This window comes from Erpetoichthys calabaricus, chromosome 13, assembly GCF_900747795.2.
Source record: "Erpetoichthys calabaricus chromosome 13, fErpCal1.3, whole genome shotgun sequence".
Classification (NCBI taxonomy): Eukaryota; Metazoa; Chordata; class Cladistia; order Polypteriformes; family Polypteridae; genus Erpetoichthys; species Erpetoichthys calabaricus.
Genome location: NC_041406.2, coordinates 31,819,811 through 31,839,799, shown reverse-complemented (window position 1 = coordinate 31,839,799; position 19,989 = coordinate 31,819,811). Strand labels below are relative to the sequence as shown.

General features: G+C 42.0%; 1 protein-coding gene across 1 annotated transcript in view; it reads left to right on the top strand.

Moving 5' to 3' along the window:
- Window positions 1–359: 359 nt before the first annotated feature.
- trpn1 (transient receptor potential cation channel, subfamily N, member 1) overlaps window positions 360–19,989 on the top strand; it is a 108,325-nt gene continuing 88,695 nt past the window's right edge. Inside the window, exons 1-2 of the mRNA XM_028818080.2 lie at window positions 360–700; window positions 12,890–12,991. Of these exons, the coding sequence (XP_028673913.1) occupies window positions 551–700; window positions 12,890–12,991 (252 nt within the window). The 5' untranslated portion in view covers window positions 360–550. The remainder of the gene's footprint in view (window positions 701–12,889; window positions 12,992–19,989) is intronic.

Below are 19,989 nucleotides of genomic sequence, written 5' to 3'. Positions count from 1 at the left end.
GGCTGTATTCAACGTCACAGCGTTGAAAGGATCCAAGGGCAAAAGTGTATGAGAGAAAGACATAACTCAGCGCAGAGCTCACTACAAACGGTTCACGTTTTTAGATAATCACTGGGTGCGCACTTTTGTTTCGCTAATAAACCGTTATGTCGACGAGCCTAACGGTAAAAAAAGTATGCAACTTGAGCAGACGTTGGTTCGTTTTTTGTTATTTAATTGCACCCAAAGACATGTGCGTTTTCTTTGAATCTGTAAAAACAAGAGAAGCTGCCTTTTTGGCCCGCGCGAAGCCGCATCCTAGGTAACGGAGCGACGAGGGGGCGGAGTTAGAAAAGTTTAACCAGCTCGCTTGTTCGCTCTCTCGCTCGCCGGCCCACCCGGACCCGCCGGTCAGTACTGGAGGGAGGCAGCGTACCTTGGGGAGCCGTTCTTCAGTTGCCAGGGAATTTCAGGAGACTGCTTCTGGAATAACCGCCTAAGGAGAACTTGGACAAATGCGGCATCGGTGCGTCCTGATGAGAAAGCTCCCTTCTTGAATGCAGAAGGAAAAATGTCAGAGGGTGGCTCGTTGAGTTCGGGTTCAGTCGTCAAGTCGGTGCATCGGGTAGTGCAGCTGGCCGGCAGGGGAGACTGGATAGCTCTGGAGCAGACCCTCAAATCGATGGATAAGGGTGACCCCGAGATTTCTCAGACTGGCGAGGTAAGCGATGTGCATGAGCTGCCTGTTGGGCGATGGAGCGCCTCGGATATCAAGGGGAGAGCGCAAAAAAAAAAAAAAAAAATCAGAATCAGCCTTTCTAATCAGAGTACTCGATGAATAATTCCAGCTGCTGTTATAACAAAACATCCTCATCAAATATTGAATTTACTATTTGCGACTCAGCCAGGTGAAGTGGACCCCCGACACGTGATACACAAAGCAACTTTCAAAAGTTATTGTGTGTAAGAGAGGCTATCTACTTTGTTATCTTGTCGGTTTCAATTGCTTTTTTGTGTGTACCTGGCAATGTGCCTTCTGATAGCGTGCTGCAGGACAACTGCAAAATAAAATCAAAACCGATGTTCTGTACCATTGTGCCAGTCCTAGACGGGCCATCCCCCACATGAAAAGAGTGAAATGTACCCTTTCTAATGCAGAACTGGAATGATGGGCGCACAAAAATACGTATTTCCCAAACAAGGTGTCATCCGCTGGCAAAGGGGCAGTAATGTGCGCGGACCCTTTGGTGGGCAGTGGCTCACAAAGGGGAGAAGGGGCATTTTACAGGGGCAGGATTAGTTCATTCCCAGACACAAATGAGTGCTCATTATTATTGCTGTGGTTTTAATTTCACTGAAAATTTGAATGTGACATCAGGGACATTATAATGTTCACAACCTTGGTAAAATATTAGTCCGTGACTGCTGATTATGTCATTTTCATTTACTTCATTTTCTAATATAACCCATCTTAACAAGATGGAAGAGCAAATTCAACAAAATACCAAATGAATTTTAATAACAGCATGTGTACCCATCATATGCTCATACTGGTTCTGTAATGGTACTTTACTGGGATGTGTGGTTCCTCATAGAACTATAGCACAATAAAGAATCATTTCTCTCTGGAAAGATTCTTTGCTTTTTTAAAATTGCTTCTTTGGACTTTCAAAAGGTTCCTAATATGTGGAGAAAATACAAATCTTCAACATGTAGTAGGCAGGAAACTAACAGATTAAGAAACCCTGAAGTTTGCTTGTGTTATTGTATGCAGTGAGAGTCCTTTCAAAATCAGGAGTTTATTTTTATTTCACAAATCTGTCATCGTTTATTCATGTTGATTTTGAAACTTGTTAGTGATCTAAAAAGATAAATAAATAAAGGCTCTTTCTAGAACCTTCCTATGGATGGTTCTTTTGGGTCTATACTATATGTCTTTGAACAGTAGGCATGGCTGTTTATGGGATGTGTTAAGCCATCTAAATAAAAGTTCTTTCATGATCCTTCACATGAACGGCTCCTTTGGGAACTGAAAATGGTTCCCCAATGGAACTGCGGTGAAGAACCACTTGATCACTTTTTATTTTAAGGGCGATAGCACATCACTGTAAATTAGATGCTATGTATAAACATTTTTGTCTGACTCTGCATGCTTTTTAAATTAAAAGCAGAATGGCCATAATGTTATGGAACGCCATCATCGTATGATTCTACAACATGAACAAACACTTTTTCAGCTGCCACACTGGTCCTTTACCTCATGGAGTATTAGAAGTGAATTATTTCACAATATTATACAATCATGCACTACATTACCAATATGAACTTTAGCAAATATGTCTACTAATTTGTGTGTGGCTAATAGAAAGTCTTGTAATCTGAAGTGAAAACTGGTGTGTAGCAAGGATGCCTGATGTCTGCTACACCATTCAATCTTGCCATTGACTGGATTAGGAAGCAGACCACCAGTGACACCCTCAGAGATTTCAGCACTTGAAGATCTAGACCTTGCAGATGATATTGCAATGCTGTCACACACCGCTACATGCAGGAAAAGGCAGACCACCTGAGCACCTTTGCTAATGAGGTAGGGGTGAAGGTATGTCGAGAAAAGACGGAGACAATGTTCCTCAACATGGAGAATCCAGTGCCTGTAAAGATTAATGGGCAGGATTTACCAATCACGGACATGTCCTCCTACCTCGACAGTGTAGTCAGAATAGATGGAGGCGCCAGGCGCAATATTAAGAGTAGGCCCAGTAAATGAAGAAACACCTTCAGAACTATGAAGTGTGTTTGGAGATCAGCTCAGTGTGCTATTCACACCAAACTGCATGCTCTACCAGAGATGTGTCTCGTTAGTACTACTGTATGGATGCGAGTTCTTGGAGAATAGTGGGAAGCAACATTGCCAATCTGTCATCCTTTTACACAACGTGCCTCACATTGGTATGCCGTATGTTTTGACCGCAGAAAATTTCCATCTAAGACCTCGTTGCCCAGTGGCGCCAGGTTGACATGAACACCATCATGATGACAAGGCGATGGAGGTGGATAGGCCACGTGTTGAAGCAGAATGCAGATTCCATCACCAAAACTGCTCTACACTGGACTCCAGAAGGCAGAAGAAGAAGGAGGCGTCCAAAAACAACAAGCTGGGGAACCGTGGAGAAATTGGCCATGGGTGGATGAACTTTGTTGCTGCCCTAAGTACCAGTGGACAAGATGGGCACATGTGCCCACCTGACTAATGGAAAGACTTAATTAGCAGCACCAAATCTCATCTCCATCTATACTGCTTAATCTGAGCAAGTAGATTTATAATCTTGGCAGCTTCCCAGAGTTTGTTATCAGATTTTTTTCATCTCACACCTTAAAAAAAACACTGAAACACTCCTGAATTAAACCAGCAATATCAACGTAACTCATTGTAGTGGACAGCTGTACACAAGATGAAATGCCTGCTGTCTCATCGTCTTTCAACAATAAAGGTGTTTTGACCTCATCCTTGATCTCCTAAGGGAGTAACAATGCGCTCATTTTGTATAGACTGTGACACACCAGAATTCCATAAAACACAGGTAATGGCACACTGACGTGTCAAGATATGAGCATACTTAGCAAACAGGGACGTGCGGTCGGGGAGGCAGGTGAGGCAGAGCCTGACAATGTCATCATGAAAAGTAAAAAAAAAAACTAATAATAATAATACATTTTTACATTTTATTTATTTGTAGGCACCTTTCTAAACACTTAAGGACACCGAAGAATAGATAAAACACAGATTTTAAACAAAACTAAAATACAAAAATTAAAATCAGACAGAGCAAGTGTAATCAAAGAGAAAAAGCAGTCTTAAGCAAATGAGTTTTAAGTTTAGATCTGAAAAGTGAGAATAATTCAATATATCTAAGCTCAGATGGTAGTGAGCTCCAGAGCTGGGGAGCAGAGCAACAGAATGCTCTGCTCCCCATGGTGGTAAGACAAACGAAGGGGACAGTCAAGTGGATGGAGGAAGAGGATCTGAGGGTGCAGGAGGGAATGGCAACATGGAGGACAGATATGGAAGAGCGAGGTTGTGGAGAGCCTTAAAAGTTAACAGAAGAATTTTGAATTGAATACAGAACTTAACTGGAAGCCAGTGAAGCTGCTGCAAAATGGGAGTGATCTGGTGAATAGAGGGGGTTCTAGTAATGTTCAGGCAGCTGATTTCTGGACCAGTTGAAGCTTAAAAAGAGATTTACGATAAAGACCAAAGAAAAGGGAATTGCAATAATCGAGATGAGAAGTGACAAGGCTATGAACAAGGATAGCAGTGGTGTGGGGAATGAGGGAGGGGCGAATACGATTAATGTTACGCAAGTGGAAATATGCGGACCGGGAGATGTTATTGATGTGGGACTGAAAGGATAAAGTACTGTCAAGGATGACACCCAGACTCTTAACCTGGGGGGAAGATGATAACATAAAATAAATGTGTCCACTGGTCTGTGCTATAAATTTGTTTTCTGTATGATTCCAATAATTTTGATAATTTTATTGTCAAAATCGCTGAATGTGCGCATTTCTTGTTCAAATACAGGGGAGAAATGCGAGGTGCGGCAGCGACGAGATGAGCCTCCCCTCGGACTGTGCTGTCTCTCATGCACTGGGTTGATCCATGCAATTGGCGCGTGCCTGTTGCTGTCTCTCTGTATGTCGCCAATATAATGTTTGCAGACACGTTTATTATACACCCTAACTTTCCACAGTCTGGCTAATATCTTTAATGAATGTTTGTGACATATTTAGTCTTGCTGGTCGGACATAAAACTGCAGTGAAAAGGCACAAGGCGAGTGAGGCAGACAGTACCGTGCCGCACAGAAGGGGGCGCATGTGAGCCCAACAGGTGCTTGTTGCTGCTGTTCTTCTATGCAGAGGCTCTGGGCGCCAATAAGTTAGCAATATCAGAAAGTCAAGTGCACTGTAGCTGTCCATTTATTTATTTTTTTTGTTTCAACAAACGCCAAATTTAGAACACGTGGAGGGTGCAGAGCAAATGCTTTCTCTCAGTGCTCTCTCCCCACTATAAATGTAACATTTTTTCGTAGCCAAATATGTACCTTACATATGTGTGTGTAAAGAATGCTGATGAGATATGAATCATAACCAGTAGTCATTGTGCATGCTGCCAGTTGAATAGTGAATAAGTTACTCTTTTGGGTTCATATATTTGTAAATCTGACTCTGAAGGAGTCACCAGCCATGAGCCTCACCGCACGTCACTGCATAGCAAACAGTATTCGCCGTATTGACAGAATCTCCACTCTCACCATGTCCTCTGACAGCAAAGCAGTGACATTGCATCTGTTATGCACCTGAGGACAGCCACGGTTTTTCTCTCCATTTCATGGTGCTTTGCCCCTTGATATCACCTGATGCTCTGTCTTAGTCTTTACTCTGTTATGTTGCACTCTCACCCTGCCAGGTATTTTCAGAAGAGCACATGCACTTAACCTTTATAAACCCTATTTGTTTTTAAAATTACTCATGACCATCCCCCAAAAAACATAACAGTTGAAGTCAGTGAAGTAGAAAAACCAAGACCTTGTCTTCTTTTACCACCGGTTTCATATATGGCTCATGTTCCTTGATTCAGCTTAAACATGGACAAGTGCTTCAAAGCAAAGCATGCTGTAAATTGAAAAGAAGCTCTGGTGCCGTTTTGACAGTTCTTTTCTGTCCCAAATGTTATTAATCCTTTCAATTTGTGAGACCACGAGGCCTGACTGATGCTACATGCTCAAAGCAGAGCCCACCTTTAATGAGGTGCCGGTCCATTGCAGAGAATGCTGACACACACATCCTTTCTAACTTGTACCAGGCCTCTGTGGTATAGCAGGTCTGCAGCTCTGAAAGAATGGCCGGGTTTTTAAATAATCCATTGGCCGTGTTAGTCGTGCATCCGTGGGGAGTTAATGAGGTAATTGGGGTGAGACACACCTGCATGTGAAGGTGCGGTCTTTCTCAATTGCTTCATCGGCTTCCCATCGGTGTGTGATTGACACGCTGCACCCATGGAGCCGTATAAGTACGGGCCAGCGGAGAAATAAAAGAGGGACGAAAGAGGAAACAAAAGAAAGGCAGTCAGAGTGAGAATGGGGACAGATAATACCCACTGATTGTGTTGAGGAGTGAGTATGGTCGAGGTGGTGTCCTCTAATGGAATCCGTGGGACGACTGCGTGTGCGAGAAGGAGGGCGAGAGGACATCCGACCCCAAGCGGTCTGGCAGACGGAGGCAGCCAAGGCAAGAAGGATCTAGCTGCACCTTGCAAAACCTATGACACAGATCAGGTAATGCTCACAACGTTAGTCATAAAACGCCCTTTGACTCAGATAACCCTCGTACAACCCTAATCTTAACCGTAGGGTAACGGGGCCCTAATGTTAATCATAGTCTGATGCGATGGGTGTTACATGACTGACGTTGAGGGCATTTCGTGATGTAGGGGCATTACATGACTGACCTCATATGTACTGCGGTCTGCAATTACACTCTGTTGGGCAAGATGGGGGTCGGTAGTGAGTGGACTGTGACTGTCACAGTCAGCTGAGCGAGCCATGGGTGAGCCTGGGAGACATTTAAGGAGTTGTGCTTGGCTCACTTGCTCCAATGACTGTTGCTGATTTTTAGTCTTATTTTAGCCTTGTTTTAAATACTTGGATTTTTTACCCTTTTATGGATTATTTATTGGAAATACTGCACTTTCTTTTTAGACAGTATTTGTTTTTAATAAAAACACTTAGACACTTTTACACCATCCTCTTGCTAAAAGTGTGATTTGTCCCCATCTGCCAGTTCATCCGGTTACATTATTGATGGTGTCAGGTTCGAGAGGCTCTCAAATGAGAAGAGGGAGCATGGAGCAGGACCCTCACCATCACAGCCTCTTATGGCCATGTCACCTTAGATGGCTTTTCCAGAAATTTTATTTATTTATTTTTTCCTTCAGTCGTAGCCTTCATTTGCATAGTCTTAGTGAGTCAGAGGCAGTCAGCAGTATGCTCCTGTGAAGTGAGTCGCATATTGTGACATACCTATTGATTCATTTCAACTTGTCCACAACTCTCTGTGGTGTAACGGGTCCACAGCTCACGTCAAAAACGGCACTTTTTAAATAAATAATCGCCGTACTCGCGGCTTAGCGAGGGGACATGGTATGTGTGGCAAGAGCAGTTCCCAGGTGATGCGTAATGCGTGATGCGGACGGTCCTCACTAAAGTGCACAGGTGAGGAGTCGTCCGCATCCATAATTGATGCCGGGAGCTGCTAATTGCCACATCTGATCCACGTCCCCATAATAAATAGAAGCGTGAGGCGGCTAGGAGGGAGGAAAAAAAAGAAAGGAACGGAGGTTAAGGAGGAAGGCGGCAGGAAGCAGCGAGGAGAAAGCCGTTGTGAGAGCTCCCAGATTCAAGATGGGAGCGTGGAGCAAACCCGCATCGTCACACTCTCCAAGGCAAAATCAAACCTGTTTTATTTTGTCTTTAGTCATAGCGGCAGGCTGTGTGTGCATGAGATCTGACAAGCAGTGAGTGTTCATCCAGGAGTACAGTGCATATGAGGAATAAGGAGCGTGTGTATTTTGGAACTCACAAACAAAAGAGAAGCTTGTCTATTTGATGTCTTACAGAAAAAAGAGGGAAAAAAAGGCAAGAGATTGTAACTGAACACACCTGTTAGCCCTTGTGATAAGAGGTCCATGGCGAAGCACAATTTTAAATAAATTGAGGGTTCCGGTAGTTTGCAGGCTCCAAGCAGGTGTAGGTGCATGTGTGGGTTTGATCACGTATTCATGTACAAACGTGGACGGGTCGGTCAAGTCCCTACTTCACACTTTGGAGTAGATGGAGAATTGCACCTGCATCCTATTGGGGCTATAAAGGGATTCTGCACGGCAGATAGGGGAGATCAAAAACAAAAAGGAGAGAAGATAGTACCAAGTAATGGAAATCAAGGCTGAAGAGAGACAGGATCGAGAAAGCCCATGTGGGGAGGAATGGAAGCAGGTGGTCAGGAGTATGCCCCAGGGTAGTGTGCTCAAGAACAGGTCCGGAGAAGGGACGCTCCTTAGAGCTACTCAGGGGAGTAGGAGCAGCCCTGTTGTGCAGTGTCTCCCAGATAGGTGCCGATGGACTGACTGAGGGAGACCTGAGAGGGGTTTGGAGCAGAGTCCTATAGGAACCCAAACTGGGATTTCATGAGTTGCATCTGGTGGCAGGCGTCTCCTCATGCTATGAGGTCCTGAGGGAATAAGCTGAAGTGACCTAAGATTTTAGAAGGAGGCATTGGGGATGGTGTCTGTTTTTACAGAAGAATCTGTCTGGGATTTTTTTCTCATTTTCAGTTGGATTATTTATTTGAATTTTAATCTTCATCTTGCACACCATGGCTGAAATGAGTTTCTTTCGCAGGGTGTCTGGGCTTTCCCTTAAAGATAGGGTGAGAAGCTCAGTCATCCGGGAGGGGCTCAGAGTAGAGCTGCTGCTCCTCTGCATCGAGAGGAGTCAGATGAGGTGGCTCGGGCATCTGATCAGGATGCCTCCTGGAGGCCTCCCTGGTGAGATGTTATGGGCACGTCCAACTGGAAGGCGGCCCCGGGGAAGACCCAGGACACACTGGAGGGACTATGTCTCCCGTCTGGCCTGGGAACGCATTGGGATTCTCCCGGTAGAGCTAGAAGAAGTGGCCGGAGAGAGGGAAGTCCGGGCATCTCTGCTCAAGCTGCTGCCCCCGCGACCCGACCTCGGGTAAGCGGAAGAGGATGGATGGATCTTGCACATCATTTTATTGGATTATTTATTGTTCTTTTTGGATACTGTGTATTTGTTGATTTATAAGAAAAGCACATTTTACAACCCTTTTACACCAGCCCCTTGCTTACTGTGTGTGTTACTTGCCCGGCTCATCCTCAGGTACTGTATATTATCAGCAGTTCTGGGTACAAAAGGCTGCTGGGAGAAACCAGAGATCATGGAGCCACCCCGGACCATTACAAATTGTACCACACTGACTCCATAAGGCAGCACACTACTAGCTATTAAAAAAAGAGGCGAGCACAACTGTGCTGGAAGGTTGGCACACAATCATTAAATATGACATGCCAAGCGATTTGAGATCAACTACTACAGTCAGCAAGTCTGACATATCAAGTGACTGGAAGTCGGGTAATGCCACATCAGCTTTAGACTGGCCACTTAGCTTGACATGTGTGTCTTCAGGACACGGTGGAGAAAGCTGATGTGAACACTGGGAGAACATGCAAACTCTGAACACGCAGTGAGGAATCAAATCTTAGCCACAATGCCGCTGTGACAGTTTTTATTTTTATTAAGTATTTGAAGAAGAACTTTACCTGCCTAAAAAGAAATTTTTTGAGTATAAATTAAATCAAGAGGTTTTAAGGATTCAGCCTCTTGATATTAAACAAAGTGAACTGATTTGCTTATGAAATGTTAGGTGGTGCTTTTGTAAATAAGTGCTCATCAATCAATCACTCAATCAATCACGGCAACACAAACAACAGCATTATGATGCGTTTTACATGAAAAAATGATTACAAAACAATACAGAAAAATTCCTAGTGTACTTAGTACAGTGAAAGTCTTTCTTGCTCATGCTAATCAACATGCAACATGTTGCCACTCTGTGGCACCGTGATTAGTGAGCATAATTACCTTACACTCTTAAAAATAAAGGAGCCAGAGTGGTCCTTCAGAGCGATGCCATAGGCCCAAAAGACTCAACCTCATGAAGGGCCAGAAAGAACCTTTATGCTTTTATATCTGTAAAAGGCTCCGTACAGTAAGTAAGTATAACTAGATCAGTGGTTCCTAAACTCAGGTTTTTGTTCCAACCAACTTCTGTTTTTAATTGGAGTCCTTGCCTATTTAAGTGAGCTGTTATTTCCCAGTTTATGTGTTTTGTGGTCAATGAAGAACTTACAAAGTAAATAAGTGTGTTAATAGATTTTAATAAACATTAAGCAGTTATATGTGGATAATGTAATTTTTTTGTTTTGCTTCTTATATATGTTCATCCTGACTTCCGTTCTGCTTTTCCATTATTGACTCGTCTGAACAGTTGCAGCTTTTCATCATTTAGTGTTGTTCGTCCAGGTGCCTGCTTTGCTTGTTTTTAATTGTCACTATTAGGATATAATGGAGGGAGCAGACTACCCAAAATTAAGGGAAAAATAATAAGAAAAAAAGAAAAAAGAGTTACGCATTTAAAGCTATAGCAAAAATAGAAATATTTCTACATGTCTTATAATGTAAAAATCATACTGTTGTGTTTTAGTAAATCCAGAATAAGAGAAAAAAAAACCAGCAAACTAAATGAGATCAATAATTATCAGTTATTGTGAATCTGGCTGGAACAAAAACCTGCAGCCTCAGGTGGTCCCCAGGACCAAGTTTGGGAACCACTGAACTAGATGATAACAGATTTGTGAAATATCAATGACTCGTGATTTTAAAAGGACTCTTGCTGCATACAATCACACAGGCTAACTCCATCTTTTCTTACTCTGTTAGTGTCCTGCTATTTAACATTAAAGATGTCAGTTTATTTTGTCTGCATATTAGGGAGCTTGTAAAAGCACAAAGAACTAACTTCATATACAAAGAACCCTTCCCAGAATGAAATGCTACAAGCAATCAAGCAATGACACCACACAAACTAGTAAAGGACCATAAAATGACATTAAAGAACCGTTATTGTTAAGAGTGTGCCGCAAAACGTTTGCTTACCTCACCTTGAAACTCACATCTTCCTAGAAATTTGGTGCTCGCATACTTCCTACCATACCATCATTTAGGTTTTTGACATGCAGGTTCTGCCTTGCTTTTCCATTGTGGTGGGTTAGCTGAGGGTCAAAGTGAGGGGCAAGAAACACTACAGTGTGATCAATCACCAGAGAAACAGTGTCCCATGTTGTGTCATAATTAGCACGTTTGCCATTCAACTGAAGATATTTACGTATAACTGTTTTAACTGATCACTATTATTGTCATGACCCCAAGCCACCCTGAGAGGGGACACATTTTCTCATAAGTTATTTATTGCTATTTGTGGTCGCCGTTGTGGTCTACCCCATCATGACCTGTCTAGTACTGTTTTCCTGGCGTGTGACCATATGTCAGGTTTTTAGCATATAACTTAAATTTTTGGCCTCCCTAGAGGGTAGGTGGCAGAGCACCTTGGGGTCCGAGTGAATGATCATAACTCAAGAGCTGACTCAGATCTTTGTTATGACTGGAATTTTTTATTAAATTTAAATGAGATTTACTGAAGTGTTTTGAACAACGTATGTATTGTGAGAAGTAAGACTCTCCAGACATTATAAAGGTTTGGGGCAGCCACCCGTATATAATATCCTGGCAGCAAAAGTTTGAAATTATTGAACAGAGATGTTCACAAGACTGAGACCAAAACAGAACTAAATATTTGGAAGTAAGATGGCAGTTTTAAGGACTGATGGAGGAAATAATGTCATCTATGCCAGAGCCGGAAGAGATGTCTTCAGAGGTACCGGGACCTGGCGAGATTTCCCGGGAATGGTCTGCAAGGAACTGAGAGAGACAGTCAGCACACACTGCCACCCCCTGGTCTGGTGTACTACTACATTTACTCAGGCCCTTTAGCTGTCTCCTACTCGCATGTGTGTGACAGAATCTATTTTGAGGTTTTATTAGCTGAAGAATTCAATTTGTTTTAGTTAAGAAGTGTTCCTTAAAAAGTTGCAAAATTTGACCATTATGCTGCAATGTCATTTTGTTGTGTTTCGTCATTTGAGATATTAGTATTATTGCTTGCTATGGCAGGCTTCCCAGAATGTTCTGAGAATTCACAACATGTGACTTGGTGTAAAGGTTGGTGAATTCATTTCTGGGGTATCCAGGAGATCAATCAATACTGAAAACATAGCCAAAACAAGAGACAAAAATCATAGTCAAAATCTAAGCGAAAGCCTAAGTCAGAAACAAGAAATGAAAAAGTGTTTTAAAATTGTCAAAAGGACATTAAAATAAGGGTTACTTATCAGCAAATTTGGATAAGGAAGAACCTATCACATTGTGACCAGGAGGTCACGAACTCTGAGGACACTCCTCTAACAACGTGGTTCACCATATTAATGATGGGATACACAAAGCAGTGGCTCCTGTAAATAATAAAAATGGTGGTAAAAACAGCCCAAAAATATCACAACAATTAAAATAAGCTTTATCACAAAAAAAAAATCAATTGCAGAATAGGAGTCATGACATATAACCCTCTCCCCACAAAACAAGTGTAAGCACACCCAGTTTGTGCAAATTGAAAACACAGGATTTTCCTGAAATACAGATTCCCAAAATTCCAGTTGCGGCCTGGAGCCACCAAGGCTAGCTGGCCTGGTCAGTAAATTTCTGCTTTGGAATTTCAGGTAGGGGCTACTTGAGGCAAAACTCACATGCAAAGGTCTTATCTGACTGGCTTAAACATGAAATAAAAGTATAAAGACAATTTTACAAATAAACCTGTTGTAAGTTCTAAAGTATTGTTATTTTTTTTCTGAGTATATATTTGTATCATATTATTGCACTATCCTCACCACAATATTCTACTGTACTGTCCAGTGTGTTTTGCTGTTTTTTTTGTATCTGTGGCTGAGGAATTCCTAACAAATATGTTGAACTTCAAATTTAAATATATAAAAGATAGTTGTATCTATGAACAACCTTTAGATATTATTCAATAGGATGATATATTTGTCTAATATACTGAATTAAAATATTTGCACTATTAAATGTCTATATTTTTGTGTAGTTTCTGCTTACGAGATCACTGCAAGTGTTTCTAACGTTCCTTCTTTACATGTTACAGGAGTCAGGGCTGACGCCCCTCATGATTGCTGTCAAAGAGAACAGGCTGTCAATAGTGGAAAGGCTGCTGGACCTGGCCGTGAATGTGGATGACCAGGCCGAGGTAAGGAAGTACAGCAATGCATGTACTGAATGTCCTCATTTGAGTACTTATTGAATCAGCATAAATTCACGCTTCATCTCTTCATATTCACACCCTCTGCCCTCTTATATTGGGCTCACGATATCATGATAACTTAAACAGCAGAAGTGTTTAGTTATTGGGTTATGACTGTGTGCTGCTGAGCCCATTTCATGCCAATCATTGTTATAGTAAGCAACCTTATTTTAATTTATCCTTCAGATCACACAGCAAACTAGTCCAAGAAAAGAGTTTGGTGGATGGAACACCACAAAATCTCAAAAATTGACTCAACTTCTAGGATCACATCCAAAAAATATGTTTAGAATGCAAAGTAAAAATGATTATTGAAACTCTTACCTACAAATTAAAATATCAAGTTATATTTTAAATTAAGGCTGCTGTTTGATTTAAAAAATTTTTAATTTGTGATTAATCACATTACAGTGGAACCTTGGTTCACGACCATAATTCGTTCCAAAACTCTGCTCGTAAACCAATTTGGTCGTGAACCGAAGCAATTTCCCCCATAGGATTGTATGTAAATACAATTAACCCGTTCCAGACCATACGAACTGTATGTAAATATATATATATTTTTAAGTTTTTAAGCACAAATATAGTTAATTAAACCATAGAATGCACAGCGCAATAGTAAACTAAATGTAAAAACATTGAATAACCCTGAGAAAACCTCGAACAACAGAGAAAGCTAACACTGCAATAGTTCGCGCTATAGTGCTACCAACCGCTGGCTAAAAACACTTTTTTTTTTAATGAGTTTTAAGCACAGGGAAAAAAATGAACATTTGAAAAAATCCGTAATTTAATAAACCACCAAGAAAAGTAACATTGTAAAAATGCACGCTACGAACCGATCGCTGTAAACAGAAGTGTAAACAAAATCAAGTCCAGTGCATTCTTTAACTGCCTTCCTACCTTATGAGTCCAGCCTCCTCTCTCTCGCGCTGCCTGTGTGTGTGGCTCTCTCTTTCTCTCTGGCGCTGCCTGTGTGTGTGCGTCTGTCTCTCTCTCGGGCTGCCTGTGTGTGTGCGTCTGTCTCTCTGTGGGTGTGCTCAGCTCTCTCTCTCTGTCTCTCGCGCTGCCTGTGTGTGTGCGTCTGTCTCTCTCTGGCACTGCCTGTGTGTGTGCGCGCTCTCTCTCTCGCACTGCCTGTGTGTGTGTGTGTGTCGCGCGCCCTCACTCTCTCTTGCTCGCTGCACAGGAAATGCACAGGGAGAGACTGAACATGTACAAACCGAAAGGGAAACTGGCTTGTTCGTATACCGAGTGTGTGGTCGTGAACCGAGGCAAAAGTTTGGCAAACTTTTTGGTCGTAAACCAATTTGTACATGTACCGAGATGTTTGTGAACCGAGGTTTCACTGTATTCAAATTTTTAATCAAAATTAACTGCGTAATAGCTACAAGTTATGTTTCCTCCAAGCATGTAAATATGTTTCTGTAAAGCAAATAAGTCTGGGATTAATTGTTAATGCAGAATAGTTTTAATAATCACTTGCCTATTGCATATTAAATTATTTCAATTCAGTTTTTTGAACAGTTATGTGTAACAGAAACAATCAAGTAAACAGTGAAACACTAATCAGTCCAAAAGCTTTTTAAATTTTTGAGCCACATCACAATGCAAATTAGTCTAGCACTTTGATTGGTTCTGTCAATAAATCTGCCTTTTAAAGTGCCTCCTTAACCTCCTCTTCCCTTATTCTTGATACTAATCCTCCATTTGGGTCTCCATCCTCATATACTACACTTGACTTTCTTCATTCAAGAGCTTTTCAAAGTACCTCTTCCATCTATTTTTGATTATTTAAGAACTCACCTTGCTTATCTTTCATTAGCTTTATCTGACTAAAATCCTTTCCAGCCTTCCTTCTAGTCTTTGCTATTCTAAAATCACCCTCTCTCCCTCTTTTGTCTCCAATTTGTCATACACCTCCTCCAAAGCGAAACATGTAATATAGTTAGTTGTTATCATTTTTTTTCATTTATAAGAGACTCTGTCCGCATAGAAGTGAAACAGGACAGCGAGGAGGGCCCTGCCTGATTCCCTACTCCTGACGTCATGCTTCCTCCTCCCCTCAGCCCACAGCCTCTGTCTCGGTTTACCATGAATATATCGCTCCTGCAAGCAAACTGTGATTGTTAGCGCAATGAGAGAAGTCGCAAATCCAACTGGAATGTTCAAGCAAATTCTAGAAAAAAAACGTTAAGTAGTTCTCTTGTGAAAAGCAGACAAACATACAGACAGACAGACAGACAGACACACAGACGTTGGATTTTATTTATATAGAGATATGAAATCCATACTTGTAATCAAGCCACTGATTTGCCAGTACAAGAAAACCCCCACATATGATATAATGTTAGATGTGTCTTGATGTCTAGTTATGCAAGACATCAAGTTCTTTGGGGTTCCCCAAGCCCTGAAAAACCCTCATTTTTAGGTAGTTTTTGGACCATAGTTTGTGTAGAAAATAAATTTTTTATGATAAAGAGTAAGCCAATAGGTGTCTTTATCAAAAATGATCAGAATGATTGAAGTTTTGTATGCCACATCAACTGACCCCAGAGGTTCATTCTATAATGTGATACGAGGGGTCAAATTTACTCCTTTTCAGAAAACTTCAGAAAAATGGTAATTGGTAATATAGGCACGTGGAGTGTCGTTTAACGCTATTTTCCATCCATCCATCCATCCATCCATTGTCTCCCGCTTATCCGAGGTCGGGTCGCGGGGGCAGCAGCTTGAGCAGAGATGCCCAGACTTCCCTCTCCTCGGCCACTTCTTCTAGCTCTTCCGGGAGAATCCCAAGGCGTTCCCAGGCCAGTCGAGAGACATAGTCCCTCCAGCGTGTCCTGGGTCTTCCCCGGGGCCTCCTCCCGGTTAGACGTGCCCGGAACACCTCACCAGGGAGGCGTCCAGGAGGCATCTTGATCAGATGCCCGAGTCACCTCATCTGACTCCTCTCGATGCGGAGGAGCAGCGGCTCTACTCTGCGCCCCTCCCAGTTGACTGAGCTTCTCACCCTATCTTTAAGGGAAAGCCCAGACACCCTGCGGAGGAAACTCATTTCAGCCGCTTGTATTCGCGATCTCGTTCTTTCGGTCACTACCCATAGCCCATGACCATAGGTGAGGGTAGGAACATAGATCGACTGGTAAATTGTGAGCTTCGCCTTGCGGCTCAGCTCCTTTTTCACCACGACAGACCGATGCAGCACCCGCATTACTGCGGATGCCGCACTGATCCGCCTGTCGATCTCACGCTCCATTCTTCCCTCACTCGTGAACAAGACCCCGAGATGCTTGAACTCCTCCACTTGGGGCAGGATCTCGCTACCAACCCTGAGAGGGCACTCCACCCTTTTCCGGCTGAGGACCATGGTCTCGGATTTGGAGGTGCTGATTCTCATCCCAGCCGCTTCACACTCAGCTGCAAACCGATCCAGAGAGAGCTGAAGATCACGGCCTGATGAAGCAAACAGGACAACATCATCTGCAAAAAGCAGTGACCCAATCCTGAGCCCACCAAACCGGACCCCCTCAACGCCCTTGCTGCGCCTAGAAATTCTGTCCATAAAAGTTATGAACAGAATCGGTGACAAAGGGCAGCCCTGGCGGAGTCCAACTCTCACTGGAAACGGGTTCGACTTACTGCTGGCAATGCGGACCAAGCTCTGGCACCGATCGTACAGGGACCGAACAGCCCTTATCAGGGGGGCCGGTACCCCATAATCTCGGAGTACCCCCCACAGGATTCCCCGAGGGACACGGTCGAATGCCTTTTCCAAGTCCACAAAACACATGTAGACTGGTTGGGCAAACTCCCATGCACCCTCCAGGACCCTGCTAAGGGTACAGAGCTGGTCCACTGTTCCGCGACCAGGACGAAAACCACACTGTTCCTCCTGAATCCGAGGCTCGACTATCCGACGGACCCTCCTCTCCAGGACCCCTGAATAGACTTTTCCAGGGAGGCTGAGGAGTGTGATCCCTCTGTAGTTGGAACACACCCTCCGATCCCCCTTCTTAAAGAGGGGGACCACCACCCCGGTCTGCCAATCCAGAGGCACTGTCCCTGATGTCCATGCGATGTTGATGTTGATGTTGATTTCTGAGATTTAATTCTGTACCAGTGGTCCTAGCCCTCTAACAGCCACTCTCAGAATTTTAAAAATAACAAATTTCAAATATAAGCATGTGGGGTATCGTTTTAGATTATTTCAAGGTCACTGATTACAAATATGAGGTTATTTTTGACTTTAGATCTATTACTAGGGATCTGCCTCCCTGTGGAAATTAATCAAAGGGTGAAAAATTACGAACTTCTTATACAATTGAGAATATTTACTCTTTAAATATTTAAATTGAAGCACACATTTTAATATTCAAATATTTGACACTATTCTTTTTTATGATGTACTTCTACCTCATGAAATACAACATTAAATTTCATAGGAACCCCCTGAATTAGGGCAGCTTTGCCAATTCAGAGATTTTTTTTAGTTATATTTGCTTGTTATTTCTATACATTGTATCACATTTTTTGCTTTGCTTTGCACATGGAAGCTGCATATTAATGATAAGATATGATTGCACATCAGGTTCCATTTGTAGCTGGTATCGCTGGTTTGTGATGGCACACGCATGATATCATAGCTAGTAATGAGTGTATTGAACATGTGAACATTTTTTACACAAAAGAAACATTAATGTATAATTGAGAACTAGAGAAGTAATTGTATGTATAAAAGAACAGCACCATTTTTCATGAGAGGACGTTTACGAATCTTATTTTCGTTATTCATTTAATTTGTTTTTGTGCCAAAACAGAACTTTTTGGAAGCTCATTAGCTATAATTGTTTTTATTTTGTTCACTAGTATAGACAAATCAGAACAAGATGTCATCTGCTTATTTTTTTTTCCACTAATAGTCAGGGAAACCTTCTAATTAAGAAATTCTTTGAAGCAGAACCTGCAGCTGTTGTTATTCTCTTAGATTTGAGTTTCAAGATTTTCCAAGATTGTCGATAACAGCTTGTGTGTCATAAGCGCAATAAATGAGAGAAGTCATACTAGATAAAGAAACTAGAAAATATGAAGTAGACTGCGTATGGTAGACAGGAACCCATGAGGTATGGATACAGCTGTCCAGTGAAACAAGGAACATATTTATTTCCACAGAATATTTTTTTGACACTGGCAGAAGCCGGAATCAAGGCTCCTAAAAGACAAATGATCTGGTGTCTAGAATACACGGATGAGGCAAAACTCAAAATCAAAGGGAAGCAAATGTTGAGTTCCTGAAATTCTTTATTAAGCTATTCATTTAAGATGTATTTATTCAAGATATCTTTTCTTATGCAAAGTTCAGACAAGTAGGAGCTACAGCCAATTTCTTAAATATTATGGAAGAGCAGATAATGTAAAATCAGCTAAATTGTTACAGAGGAACAGCATATATAGGCTTGATGTAAATGTAAAATACGATTACATGTAGAAATCAGAAATGTTAGATTTGAATACACAATGAGGGATTGAAGGTGTGAAACCTGAATGTACACCTCATGGGAAGGACCTGGAAGTCATACTGTATGCTGGAGTGGAGAGTGCAGAGAATCAATTAAGAAGACTGATAGGATGCTACATGATATATCCCAATGTGTGGAGGGAGGTTATACAGAAGAGATATAACTCACTAGTGAGGCCTCACCTGGGGCCTCATGTATAAACAGTGCGTATGCTCAAAAATGTTGCGTAAGCCTGTTTCCAGCTTAGCGTAAAGCCATGCACATTTTAACGGCAACTAAATGCTTGGCGTATGCAAGTTCTCCGCTCGGTTTTGCAAACTGGCGGCACCCAGCATCAAAGCAGTGTTTTTGTTCCAGTGTGGTTTCCCTTCTTTTTTAGATCCACGTCCCTGACGCAGCTTTATCATATATACCGAAATTAACCACATATTGTTTATTAGTTTAAGGCATCTGATTGTAATTAACCTGTAACAATATAATGGTCCATGGAATGGCCAAACTATTCCAAATACCATAGCTGCTTTAACGTTGTTACTCTCACTGTACCTTGTTCTTCTTTCAGCTGCTCCCGTTAGGGGTTGCCACAGCGGATCATCTTTTTCCATATTACTCTCACTGCACCACTCAGAGTATTAATATCACTGTATCTGAGTGTGGAATCACAGCTCTACAGCAGCTGACCGGAAAGAGAATTATTGGTATACAGCATCAAGCACACACTACCTCAGCCATGCTGTCTATTGAACTGCTCCCATACGGCAAACACTTCAGAGCCTTTCCTGTACTGACCTCGCAGTTCAGAAACAGTTTCATCCTAAGAACTATAAACGCAATCAATCAGTCCATCAAGTGCTCCTGGTAGAACTGTTTGTACTTATAAGTACAATTACCTCACTGTAAACTTGCGATACAGTTATAATATTGCACAACCTGCGCCATTTTATAAAGCGCGTATTTACATATGATGACAATGTAATTTTTAAGATGAAATGCAGCAAATATGTTTATTATATTATACAGATAAAATGTTAACATCATTTAAATAATCTGTATTTTTAATAATTAAACATGTGAGGACACGGTGTCACAGCACTAGCAAGAAGCTGTCGCTTCGTTCAGGGATTGTTCCTGCCTCACGCTATATTCTTGCTGGGGCTGGCACAACCCTGGATGGATAGATGGATAGAATAATTAAACATGTACTATGAAGATATTTCAATGTTCCTTAAAAGTTTTGAAGAATCGGAGTTCTAAGCTTACAGATGGCTTTACGTCTATTACTGAGCTGATTGTGTGGCGATATGGTACTTGGAGAAAGAAAAGGAAGGAAAGGAATTAGGTGTTAGGACGTTTGAAAGAGACAGTACTGCTGCAATAAATTATTTCATCGAAGGTCGTGCATGGCACAGCAAGCATCTTGTGTGA